This window comes from Lampetra fluviatilis, chromosome 5 (assembly GCF_964198595.1).
Source record: "Lampetra fluviatilis chromosome 5, kcLamFluv1.1, whole genome shotgun sequence".
Taxonomy (NCBI): Eukaryota; Metazoa; Chordata; class Hyperoartia; order Petromyzontiformes; family Petromyzontidae; genus Lampetra; species Lampetra fluviatilis.
The window spans coordinates 8775630-8788454 of NC_136279.1; the positions used below are offsets into that span (position 1 = coordinate 8775630).

The window sequence follows — 12825 nt, forward strand, 5'->3', positions numbered from 1 at the left end:
ACAAAGTGCTGACACGGCTGCAGTCTGAAAAATTGCTGCTCCGAAAAATAGTGCTACAGCCAATCAATCGCCAGCCCCCATCCCCAACGCTGTCCGTTAAGTTTAATGATTCGCCCTTTTGGCATTTAGATTAATTATTGCGATTCAGAGACCAGACCCGATTCAAGAATATATATTTTTTTCATTCATTAACATTTTCGTGCACATATCAACTTCTAGTGGCTGCAGGGACTCACGTTAACTCATAAATTGCAATGTATATGAACTGAAGCCATCCATTCTTACACGCAGACGTGATTCGTGATTACAAAAATGCATGTTGAAATCACATAATTCAAACAATTACCCATTATTCCTTCTCATTCAGTCCTGCAGCCTAAATGTAACATTTGCGTATGGGTGGGTTACGGTTCGGCCCTACAATGTATTGCTCGTGCTACTGTTAGCGGATAGATCTCCACTCAAGGATGGTTTATAGAGCCCCTCTAAAGTGGTATTTAACCTCCTAATCCATTTAACACGTAGGCTTTCGCGACCAATATTATTGCTAATAAAGGTTTTTGGGTTACATCGCATTATTTATAAATATGTCGTAACCCTCCACCACGGCCAATCAGTAAAAAATGTGTCGCGTTGACCAAAGAGTACAAATAGTTCACTACTTTAGCCCACCGGTGTGTGTTGAAGAGCCACTATTCTGGCAAATTGCCCGATGATGCTGGATGGAATTACCAGCGAAACGTCGTACTCAAAAATTGTAAATGTTGGGGATTCACTCTTCAACACATCGGTGGGCTAAATTAGTGAACGATTTGTACTCTTTGGTCAATGTGACACATGTTTTACTGATGGGCCATGTCGGGTGGTGGAGGGTTACGACACATTTATAAATAACGCGATCTAACTCCTGATCAATGTTGGCCAGACATCTTGGAATAGGTGGCAGTACCCGCATTTTAATCCATTACACATGGCCATCTGATCGAACGAGTGTACTATTTGCATGTAATTTGCTTATCCCTTAAATAATCAATTATTGCGCACATGAATCACTTTGTTCCCGTGAGCTCAATCTATTTTAATTGTTGAATTGTTATCATCGACGGCCCTTGCATGCGGAATGACATCGCGTTGGCACTACGTTTATAAGTCCGTTTTTATCTCTGCTCGAGTTTCACTGCAGCAGTTTGAAATCGCTCTCTGGCAATCGTCCATGTAAATGTTGTGGGGATTCATGATGCAGGCAGCTACATGAACTACCGTAAGTGTAAATAACGTAGACAAGTGTTGTGGGTGGCCGACTAACTTATCCATTTAGCTTAGCTGTATTTCGTTTAACATGTATATGGCAGCAAGGGTTTTTAAAACTGATTGTGTTGGACGTACGGAAACATTTTCACATACAACGATAAAAAATAATGTTTCGAAAACTAAACTTCCGTGATTTTTATAGATTTTTACCGTTGAGTTATCTTTCTCGGCTGTGTTGTTTGTACTCTACAGATGTCTGTTTCGCACCGCAAGTCCCTAGATTATATAAGAAACCTTTTGCTTCTGTGGACTCTTGGTTGGAGAGTCTTAAACTGTGACAGGTTAAGAGGAACGCGTGAGCCTCATTACATCCTTGCTAATTAGTGCACAGATGTCAGTGTACGGTAGAGCTATAGTGTAGTTGGAGAACTTTATTCTAAATACAATACGATGTTGTAAATGAATAATATCTTTCATTTTATCCTAAGAAGTGTCAGTCTCCAGACCTTTTCTTCAGGGAGGGTCTTGCAATGGAATATTTAGCCAAATCCATGAATGAGCGCGGCATGCTGCGTGTGGGCGATCGTACTTGTTGTGCGAGTGCACGATGTGAATCTCCGTTAATTTGGGCTCGTTAGTATAATGAGGTTCTGCAACAATGAATTGTGAATTGTGACAATTAATGAAGGTCCCTGTACCGGGCAAGTTGTTACATTTCTTGCTCGTTTACACCGCTTTCCTCGTTTTCCGTCTCTCATTTTAGCATAAATGTAATGGCACAATTTGCATGAATCCTAAATAACTGATTCTGAAGTGCACAATTTCACACGTATACTGTGTGCGTAAGAATCCCATTTTCATGGCCCACTGGATGGATCGTTACATGTCAGCTCTGTGCCATCCCTCTTGCCGCTGCATAGACAGCTCGCCGATGTGTGGCTCGCCGATGCTCCGCTCGCGTCCGCTGCTTGTGATAGAGACCCTCAGCTGCGCCGTGAGAACTGTGCGCTTAGATGAGTGGTGGTCACGTGGATGGATCGTGGTGGTGAGAGGGATGGAGGGTGGGTTTGGGCAGCGAGGGGTGTGAGATTCCCTGGTTGGAGACCCCCCCCAGCGCTCATGAGCAGTGGAAGGACGGATGGAACGAGACAATCGCCAGAAGAGTAACGGAAGGAGAAAAATGTGGAAGAAGAGCAGGAGTAGGAACAGAATGTTGAGTAGGAAAATCATGTGAGGAAGATCTGGTTGAGGTGCAAGAGGTACATGATCAGGAGCAGGAGAAATAGAAGCTGAGGAGTAAAAACAACAAAGAACACAAGGAGATGGTGACAGGAGGAGCAGGGGGAGACGACGATGGGAGGAGGAGAGGCACGAGCAGGAGGAAGATATGCCGAGAGACGGCCATGTCAGGAGGGAGCAGAAGGAGGATCGGGAAGATGGAAGCTGGAGTAGTGGATGCATGAGGAAGAGCAGCAGCATCAGAGGGAGCAGCGGGGGAAGCAGGAGGATCATCAGGAGGAGGAAGCAGCAGGAGGGGGGAGCAGCTGCTCAGCGTCTGCACCTAAAAATAGTGCCGTCGGATTTTGTGTGAGCGAGCGAGTGGAATCCGGTTTGTGGTTCTCGTCCGTATTTTCTCCTTTTTTGTTTTCCTTTTCTGCGCACGTTCTGCCCCGCTGCGCCATCGTCAACTGAGAGCGCCACCATTTTACACGGTTGCAGTGTTGGCAGGGAGACGTGTGTGCCTGTGTGTGTGTGCGCATGTGGGGAGCGGTCGTGTAGCGATTAATACGCTGCGCTACTAACCCAGTGACCAGAGTTCGATTCCCGCTCATGGCAAACACCAGTGACGATTATCTGGACCGGTCCTGGGCCTCCTCTAGGTCGACTCAGCCTTAAATGAGTACCTGGTGCGGTGTGTAAACATCGCCACTAGACAAAGGGGGCCAGGCAGGGTGCTGGCCACCCACCCCCTCGTGTGCCGTGCCAGCCTTCATAGGTGCTCGCTAACAGCACTTGCCCCAGAGGGTCTTTGTTGTGCGTGAATGTTCGTATATGCATATTTAGAGCGTGTTGAGGCAGTCATGTAGATGCACTGAATACAAATTATGTTGTCTTTTGCAAGTAATATACACACGACTGTATTTTGACTCGGGTAGAAGGTTCTGAGTTAATATCCCAATCGGGTGTCAGCTCGACCAATCATTTTACCCGACTTGAAACATTTATTCCCGCTTTTAGAAAGTCAGCAGTGTGTGTCCTATGGAAAGACTTACTCTGCCATAGAAATGTTGAATTTATACACCTGGCTAAGAGCCGCAAACAAAGATGACCAGAGCCACCAACAGAGATGAGCCTTTATTTTGTTTCAGAGATGGTCGAGTGACTTGTGGGGGGGGGGGGCAGTCATAATGGTCATATCAGAGCACTGAGCCGGAATCGCTGAGCCTCTGCGTTTGTATCCAGGTTTGAGCCGCCTTGAAATGAAACCGGTTCTTAGGTGTAGCGAATTGCGGGCCTCACTACTGCCTGCACAAACCAAAAATTTCGAGGAAAATGTTGATTGTCACTTAATTTGCCTCTTCGCCTCCAAGAAGGAAAGATTAAGGTTTGATTTGACGTGCAACGAATATTCTTTTGCAGGGCGTATAAAATGTGTGCCCAGTGTGAGGAAAAGAGGCCTACCGAAGTGACGTCTGCATTAATGTTTGTCGTCATATTTCGGGACCGTCCTCTGACACACTGCTCACTGTCAACGTTCTTCATGGAACTCTTCTCGATAATTGTGCAAAATATGTTTTGGAATAAAAACGTAATTTAATGCAAGGCTTAGCATTTGCTCTGCAGTTTTGACGATCTGCCAAATGTCTGCATTATCACGCTCGCCTGATCTTGATTTAAGCACAAATCAAGCTGTCACACGTTGCACACACCTGATGATTGTTAAACGTGAACCTCTTGGCTATGGCGGAGCACTACCAACTATTTACAGAGGCTAGATAAAGAGGTGAAAATCTCAGGTGTTGTATGATTATCGCCTCGACCATCCATGCCAGATTTCATTCTACAGATTAGCGATCGCTTATTGACAGTCATGAGTGCCATTGTTTAGTACACAATGCAGGAAGCGATACCAACTCCGACTCGTCTAAACAATTGTCTTATGCTTGTAGTTGGCAGGGTGGGCCGGTCAACACTCTTATCTGTTTTACTTTTGTGTGAAAACTGTGGCCGAAAGCTTTGTTTCGCAAATTGTTGTTGCGCAGTTATATTTAATTAACATTTATTTCTGTTGGGTGATTTTAATGGTTGTACTAGTTTCGTTGGTGTCTGTGGGCGTCGCCTGGTTTCTCCAGCTGTGTACACCACGGGAAAGCGGCTGTATGCAGGAGTTCGTTCATTATTCTGCCGCTTCCGGTTGTTGTGTTGAAAGCTGCGCAAATAAATCGGTGATCAGAGTTTGATTCCTCGCCACGTCTTAACACCCGTTGACAACAAATATAACATGTCCTTGGACCTCCGCTCGGTTGACTCTGCCTCAAATGAGTACCTGGTGTAATGTGTCAACATCATCACTAGGGAGACAAAGGCGGCCCGGCGTGGTGCTGGCCACCCCCCCCCCCCTCGTGTGCCATGGTAGCCATCATAGGTGCTCGCAAACAGCACTTGCCCTCATCAATTTGTTAATGCTCCACAGGGGATCTTTGTCTTTGTTCCTTGATAATCACTAAAACCACAGCCCTTCTGCCTTCGACGCTTTGAGCCGATTACTCGCAGGCAAGCATTTGAGCGACCAGGTGCGCTGTATAAATAATAAAGCCTGAAGCGCTCAACCTCACCCGCCTCCAAGTGTTTTTGCAAGCCAGTCAGCTTTCCATCCGAGGGCACCTGGCACTACGGCCGTGGATTGCTGATGAGACCAGATGTCGCGGGATGGGCTTAAGATAGTGGCGCTGTGTTGAGCCCGACATTTTGGCGACTGAACACTTACATTTTTTTTGGTTATGGAATCCGGCAGCATTTAATATGGAGCAGCAGCTCAAAAAATACCCGGATGATGATTGTCAGGATTAATTTATGATTTTCTTTCCTTAATTATAAATTGAGATATCGGCCTTGTTTGTGAAACCGTTCTGGCAAAAGTGGACTTGTGGGGACATGCAATTCTGGCCCAAAGCTCCTGAGCTGTAATGAACAAGACTTGTCTGTGGTTCACGTAGAACCGTATGTATTTTCACACTTTTTGCGTGAATGCTCACATGGCTATCTCACTCGTTCGAGAGTTTTACCTGGTAAGAAAAAAAATAGTTTAGTTTTATTTGAATTAATTTTTAAGTGAATTGCTTACCTTTCCTATACTTTTTTAATCAAATATCGTGTTTTGTATTGTTTGTAATGTTCTGACCTGCCCCCACTAGATATCTGTGAAAATTTGCTTTATAGCTAAGCGGTTTCCTCCAGTATAAATAAAGATTCTGATTCTGACTTAGTTTGTCACCTTTTTTTGTATAATTTCCATCTCTTGTGGACTAAGAGATCCAGATTTAGGGTTGGTGGTAGACTGCGTGAGACGTGTCCTGTCCATGCCCCACGTACCTTAACACACAGCAATGAAAAAACTGACCACTTATCTTTGGTTTCATTCTGTTGCAGAATTCCACGTGAAAAGAGGAGTGCCCGCGAGAATTTGCTGAGCCCAGCCCAGTGCAGCTCGGCCACTCGCTCTTCCTCCCGCTTCATCACCCTTGCCACCCGACAACCGCCATGGCAAGCCAGCAGCGTCAAAGGTCCATGTCCACATCCGGGGAGGCCCTGTACATCGTACTGGGTCTGCAGAAAGGAGCCACAGCCGATGAGATCAAGAAATCCTACAGGTGCGAGGAGGTGGTCTGACCAGAACCCGGGGTGGGGGTAAGGGGGTGGCTCAGGGAGGACTGGTGATGCGATGCCTGTTAGGAATGATGATTCGCCATTTAAAATTGTTTATGCTTGTGACGCGTGCATTGAATCTCGAGGGATAGAATTAACTTTCCAATTTGTCCAAATGTGTGCACAGTTTCCATTCGTCTTACAATTGTAAAAAAATGACCTCACCCATCAAAATTCTGTGACAAAGAGCTGTCCTGGCATGTTTGTCCGTATATTAAACTTCTTTCGCACCATACATAGCCGACAGTGCTAATCGGAGGTGCGCGGTAAGGACGTCAATCTAAACACAGAGTAGTTTTAAAGAAATTGGTTTTCAATATAGATTTCAAAGTGCATAGCTCCAGTGGCTTCCTAATATCGGAAGGAAGAGCATTCCAGACGGCTGTAAAAGTGCATCTGACAGTGTGCGCTTCAGTGAACGCCATTGTTCAATGGCTAGCCATCGAACAAAGTGACCTTAACACCCACTCGGCATCAGCTGAGTGGATGCTCAAGGTCGGGGGTCGTGTAAACGTCGAGGTCACGCAAGACATCATCGGCGTCGAACCTCGGCGAATGTCGCCCAGCTTCACTGTCCCTTGACAACGATGCGTTCCTTTCCCCTGCCCCGACACAGGAAGCTGGCGCTGAAGTACCACCCTGACAAGAACCCGGACAACCCCGAGGCCGTCGAGAAGTTCAAGGAGATAAACAATGCCAATGGCATCCTGTCCGACCTGAAAAAGCGCAACATCTACGACCAGTACGGCTCGCTGGGCCTGTACGTGGCGGAGCAGTTCGGCGAGGACAATGTTCACACCTACTTCATGTTCTCCAGCTGGTGGGCCAAGGTGAGCCAACAGTGCTTAACGAGAGAGGAGACAATGACTGAGCACCACTGAGAGCCTTGGTTCGCACCCTGGGTCTGGGTGTCTCCCTTTGTTTCTCTCGCGGGTTCACAATGGCCGTGTCGGAGACACTGAGCTTGCGCTGCTGTTGTCCAGGGTTTTAATCGGGGCCCCGTGCTGCATTATGATTAAGCTGGGCGGTTAAGTGTAGTGAGTTGGTGGTCTTGGCTCATTCACCAATGAATTGTCATCGTGGTGATGATCATTATCGTTATTTTCATCATTGTCATCGACTTAGCGATTTGATGATCTCGGCTTGATTACCATTGCATCGTCATCGTCTTTGTCGTCATCAATAGCCATTGTTTGATTTTCTGATCCCACAATACATCCCACTAATTTATATCATCACTTTCATGTCCATGGCATTCTCCTCTTGGGCATGTTCACCAATGACTACTCCAAAAAGCTATATTCGGATATATTTTAGCCCTGAGAGTTATACATTTGCACAAGTGTGCACTGTCTGGTGTGGATAGATATGCGGCTATTGAAATTATGTTTGGGTTGGAGTTAGATTAGGTTTAACGTGACTTTAACACTGCTCTTTGCTAGAGTGTCGATAGCGGAAATGCAATATAACTGATAGCAATAAATATTTATATTATTTTGGCATAGTGCTATGAACAATGATCATTGCCGTAAATGTCATCCATTATGATTTTTTTTTTCTTCTAGAGCAGTGTTTTCGACGAATGTAATGTTTTTTGCGACACTTTTAAATTCAACTATTAGATTGGCCAATCGTTTCACCGCTGCCCCTGTATCGCCCGCAGTCCCTCTTCCTGTTCTGTGGCGCCATCACGGCATGCTACTGCTGCTGCTGCCTGTGCTGCTGCTGCAACTGCTGCTGCGGTCGCTGCAAGCCGCGTGTGCCGGAGGAGTCCGACTACGCGCACGTCAACCCCGAAGACCTGGAGGCCGACGACGTGGCTGACGGTGACACTGGTAAGGCGACGGGCACAGCGGCAAACAGCGGGGATGGTGCACACCGGGCCAGCATTGCCACCGCTGGCCATGCATAGGCTTCTGACCTCAAACATTGCCAAAGTAAACTACAGGGTTATTGGGTTAGAGCTGAGCCGTCCGTTTAGATGATTGATTACGCTACCAATTATTGGTTCGGTAATTCGACTATTCGGATCACGAGATAATAATTGGGGGGGGGGGGGAAAGTCTCACTTCTGTTCCCACATGTGACGCTAGCAACAGATGAGTCGTGCTGTGCGTGGCTTTTAGGGGAATTTATCGTCTTTGGGAGACAGGAGGGGTGATGGGCAACCATTTTTAAATGGGCTCAAGTAATCAACCACACAAAGTTGATGGGTTACAATGTTTGGTCGATTCATTGGCTTGTTTGACTAATCTCTCCAAGCTGTTTCCCATATCAATTACGAGACCACCACTCATTGCCACAGCTATCCATGGGGTCATTCTACCAAATGCGATGTCATTCCTCACGATCTCACAGCTAACTGCGGAGTTCTCAGGTGAATCCCTAGGGTGGCCATTCTTAACCTGGCTCGACACAAGAGGCTTTAACAAACTTGGCCTCGTAGCCTTACGATGGTCAGGTTGCATGATTTGACCAAAGTGCCATCCACCATGGGAATGTGGAATTTCCACCACAAGGATTATGATGATGACCAATGACCATGACCACCACCACTGCTCCACCAACGTGGATAGAATTTGTGTGTATGTAATCATTTCTTTGTTTTGTCCTTCATTCATTAATGTATTTTCTTTCTTCCATAATTTTTCGGTTGGTGAGGTAGCTAGGTGACTCAGGGATCTTAATACCTTATTAGGACGCTGAGCTAGCATAGCCAAGATCCTGGATTTAAATCTGGGTTTTTAGCCACCAATGATTAAATATATTCTGAAGCTGACTGTCTCTGTCCAGACACTAATAATTTAATTGTAAAAAATTATATGAGGTGTAAATAAAACTGCAAATATATAATCTTGAGTTTATGTACATATTGTAATTTTTGAACATTTAATTCCAAAGTGCGTGTCCACGTGCCATTGGAAATGCCGGTTTACTGCGTACAACCGTACGTCACTTTTGCTGGTTTGTGCACACGTGCTTCTCAGGGTTTTGTGTAAGCGTGTCCTTTCCTTCTGACTAACCTTGTCTTGTTTCACCTGGCAGAAATTATAACCAACCAGCCGGGCGGCGCCGTACGGTGCTAGACGCCAGCAGTAAGCCCAGACACCACCGCCCACAACGCCACCACCACTCACCTCACACGACTCGGGATGCGGGGACACATGGAGGACCTTTGTTCAGAATCCCAAAGCCAGTTTTGCGCTTACTAACTCGCTCGCTCTGTCTCTCTCGTGCTGCGTTTCCACAACCACTGCCAGGCCCACTCTCAGCCCGAGGAATGATCCTGGGCCATTTTCAGTATCGACCGCGTTGGCCCATTGAGGCTGCCGTGGGAGCACAGGCGACGCCCCCACTAGCCCCGCCGGTGCATTAGCCAAGCTGACTCCCTGCACAGTGGTGGTGGAAACGTGGCGTCACGCACACGGCCTTGTGCATGTCACAGGAAATAGGGTTTTTTCTGTTGCAAACGAATTGATGATCACAATTAAAGTGCAACACTCGCAGTGGAAACGGACATAATCCACGTATATTTCACTCTTGTACAAATGTCTAAAATACACGAGATCTTGGTGTATTGTAAAAACCTCAATTTGCTACCCAATGGGAATTTGTTATCTCTGCACTCGTACGTTAAATAGGAACAGTTTTCCACGCGGTAAAAGCAACCGTGTCACATTTGTTACATTTCAGATGAGCATTACGGCCAGTTTGCTTCATTACTCCAACAATAATGTAGCCACGGTCATATTTATTTCCTAACCTGGACATTTTGTCCACGTCTGTAAATTCAACTTTTCTTAAAAATAAATAACGGGTGGAGCTGTGGCACAATGGTTATCGCACTGTAGTGTGAACCCAGCGACCTGAGTATGGATAATTGAGGGGTCATCATTGTGTAAGTATAGGTGCTCGGGTAAATTTCTTCCGTAATCAGAATTAATGATATAATAAATTGGCAAAACATCCCAGTGCCGAACGCTCCTGAAAAAGTCTTCAAACTCAATGAGGTTTTCTTGCGTAAATAAGTGCACATATAATGAATATTGTTAAATTATTAAATAAATTAGAAATCATAATATTGATTTAAATGCTAAAGTCCACGTGCAATTTCATTTCAATCCAACTTAGAATCGAACGTCGTCATTTCAGCACAAATGTCAGGATGAACACGACATGGGTTCTTTTGATCCGGATCAGGAGCATCATAAAGAGCATTGGTCTTAAATCTTTATTTATTTATTACATTTGTTTACCCAGGAGAGCCTCACTTGAGTCTCAAGACTCCTTTTCAGGAGGGTCCTGCCAAGTTTTCGCAGTAGGGGGGGGGGGGGTGCGATGTTGCTGCTGTGTGGAATCCCGATTGAGTAATTTGCAGGTAATTTGTTAGCATTTGGGAACGTTGGGCCAATACTAGTCACATTGTAGTAAGTGCGTTGATGTCTTCTAGCTTGATTAAAAGCTTTCGTGACTGCAGGAATTCTTACTCTTGGCTCTTTCGGCCAGGTCACGTAAATAAAATATAATTATTATACTATGAGATCTCTTTTGCCAGTGGCAAAATATAATGGTAGGTTTTTACCCTTTTAACTGGTACAAAACTGACACCTTTATTCAAGGCATCATGTTTGCAATAACCACAACACAAGTAGTCAAAATGCAAATAAAAAAAAACAACTCTGTACGCCTTTTGGTGTCATCTGGTCCAACACCAATGGAGACTAGGCTCTAAGGAAAGCTGTTTCGGGTGTGGACCAATCAACTTCAAGGACAGTGCATATTATTATCCTTATCAGAGTTGCTTCTTTTTGTTTGCTTTATTGACTACTTGTGTTGTGGTCATTGCAAACATGATGCCTTGAATACAGGTGTCAGTTTTGTACCAGTTAAAAGGGTAAAAACCTACCATTATAATTATTATACTTTTCTAGCTGTCGCATGAAACCAGAGAATCTGGAGGAAACGCATGCAGAACCAGGGGTAGAGCATATAAATGCCACGCCAGAAAGGTACCCTAGTCGGGAATCAAACCTAGGATCTTCTAGATGTGAGGCACTAGTGTTACCACTGCACCACCCTGGTTATATTGGAAATGTCATGGATTTGGCATTCCATCTCAAGTCATACTATGGCACGGTTGTGTGCTGCCCTCCTCTCACCCTCAAGCCCAACCGCCCTGACATCTGGAGTCTGGTAGTGGCAAACCGCCCCTCACCCCCCCAAGCCCATCTGTGCGTGCATCCAATTGTTTAATTCACATAGCAAAGGCTGTGACAGAATAGAGGGCAATGTTACCACGGTTTACCGATCGGCCTAAAATAACACATTTAATTAACACCCCGCTCCCAGGGTGTCTGTCACTTGGCACAACGATGCACGACGTCTTTTTAAACCCTACGCTATTTTTTTGTAAGTAATCAACATGTTTATCTGCCACACACTTGGCCGTGTGAAGAATTAAAAATAATTGCATCAACTTTCTGGAGCGCAAATGTTTCCGTGAGGGATCCCGAGTGGGTCTGCGGTGTAAAATCGTGGGCAATTAAACGGATGAGATATTTACATCCACCCAACCCACCCCACCCCACAAACAACACAGCTTCCCCCCCCCACCACCACTCGTTGCATAAATCCCAAGCCCTAAGCTTATCAGTAGCCGCGCATGGCTCGAGGAACCACTCGCGGCGGCCAAATCACGAGCGTTCACTTAAATTACAAATCGGCGCCTGCTGTGGGGTGCGACTGCAGTTTGCGCGTCTCTCGTGGTAAACGTCACGTTTGTTTGCTTAGTAATTTTTGTGTCGACTTGGCCTTTGAGTGCCGACTGTTGGTATCGGTTTTATTTCCCTCTCATGGGTTGATGTCCTGATCAAATCATTCCGAGTCCGCAACTCCCCACATGACACCCCCCTCCGCACCACAACTACTCCCGAGGCCCCTACATGGCAGTAACAACAAGAAGCTCTCTTGGGTGGGAGGCTGAGCAATGTACCGTTCGCCATGCAGCCGTCAATGATGTCAGCGGTGGTGAATCACGGCCACGCCTCCTTAGCGCTCCGTGTTCCATCGCTGCGTTCACTACGTTGCTTATTCCCGTTAGTCGATACCATCTCTTGATACGTAAGATCCCCCTGCAGCCGGAAAAAATAAATAAACGCGGTTAACAAATACAAAATAATTGATGCAAGATTAATTGGATCAACACGTTTATCTGGCATGCACTCGACCTCGCTTCGTCTTCTGTCGCTCGCGCCATGTGTTCTGACATCACGACCTCTGCGACTGTTAGACTGAATGGGGGAGCCTGTGCTTGGACAGGTGATGAAAGGCGCGTGACCTCCGTGACACGAGATCCCATGTTCGACTATATATATTTTTTTAAAGCTTGAGGTCAGATTTTGCTGGGCTGAACCACACACGTTGGGTCAAAATCCGCCGACGTCATATCTGAAAAATACCGTGCCTCATCAAGTGAACATGCAGGCGTTGTTACTCGCACGATGAGAACATCGTTGAGCATTTCACTTGAACCTGGGTTGACCCCTGTCTGGGGCTGGGTTGTGGATGTCAGGTTTCTGCGCAAACAAACACACATGCACGCACGCTAAAATCATTATGGAGGGGGTGACATCACCAGCCAGGTCTCGC

The 12825-nt window shown here is 46.0% G+C and overlaps 1 protein-coding gene across 2 annotated transcripts in view; it reads left to right on the forward strand.

The window, feature by feature from the left end:
- The window catches only part of LOC144932508 (dnaJ homolog subfamily C member 5-like), a 30353-nt gene that overhangs the window by 10785 nt on the left and 6743 nt on the right, over window positions 1-12825 (forward strand). Inside the window, exons 2-5 of one of the 2 annotated variants that reach the window (XM_078856664.1) lie at window positions 5902-6122; window positions 6794-7007; window positions 7841-8012; window positions 9223-9272. In XM_078856664.1, the coding sequence (XP_078712790.1) occupies window positions 6013-6122; window positions 6794-7007; window positions 7841-8012; window positions 9223-9263 (537 nt within the window). In that variant the 5' untranslated portion in view covers window positions 5902-6012 and the 3' untranslated portion in view covers window positions 9264-9272. The remainder of the gene's footprint in view (window positions 1-5901; window positions 6123-6793; window positions 7008-7840; window positions 8013-9222; window positions 9273-12825) is intronic. The other variant, XM_078856663.1, reaches the window with a different exon arrangement.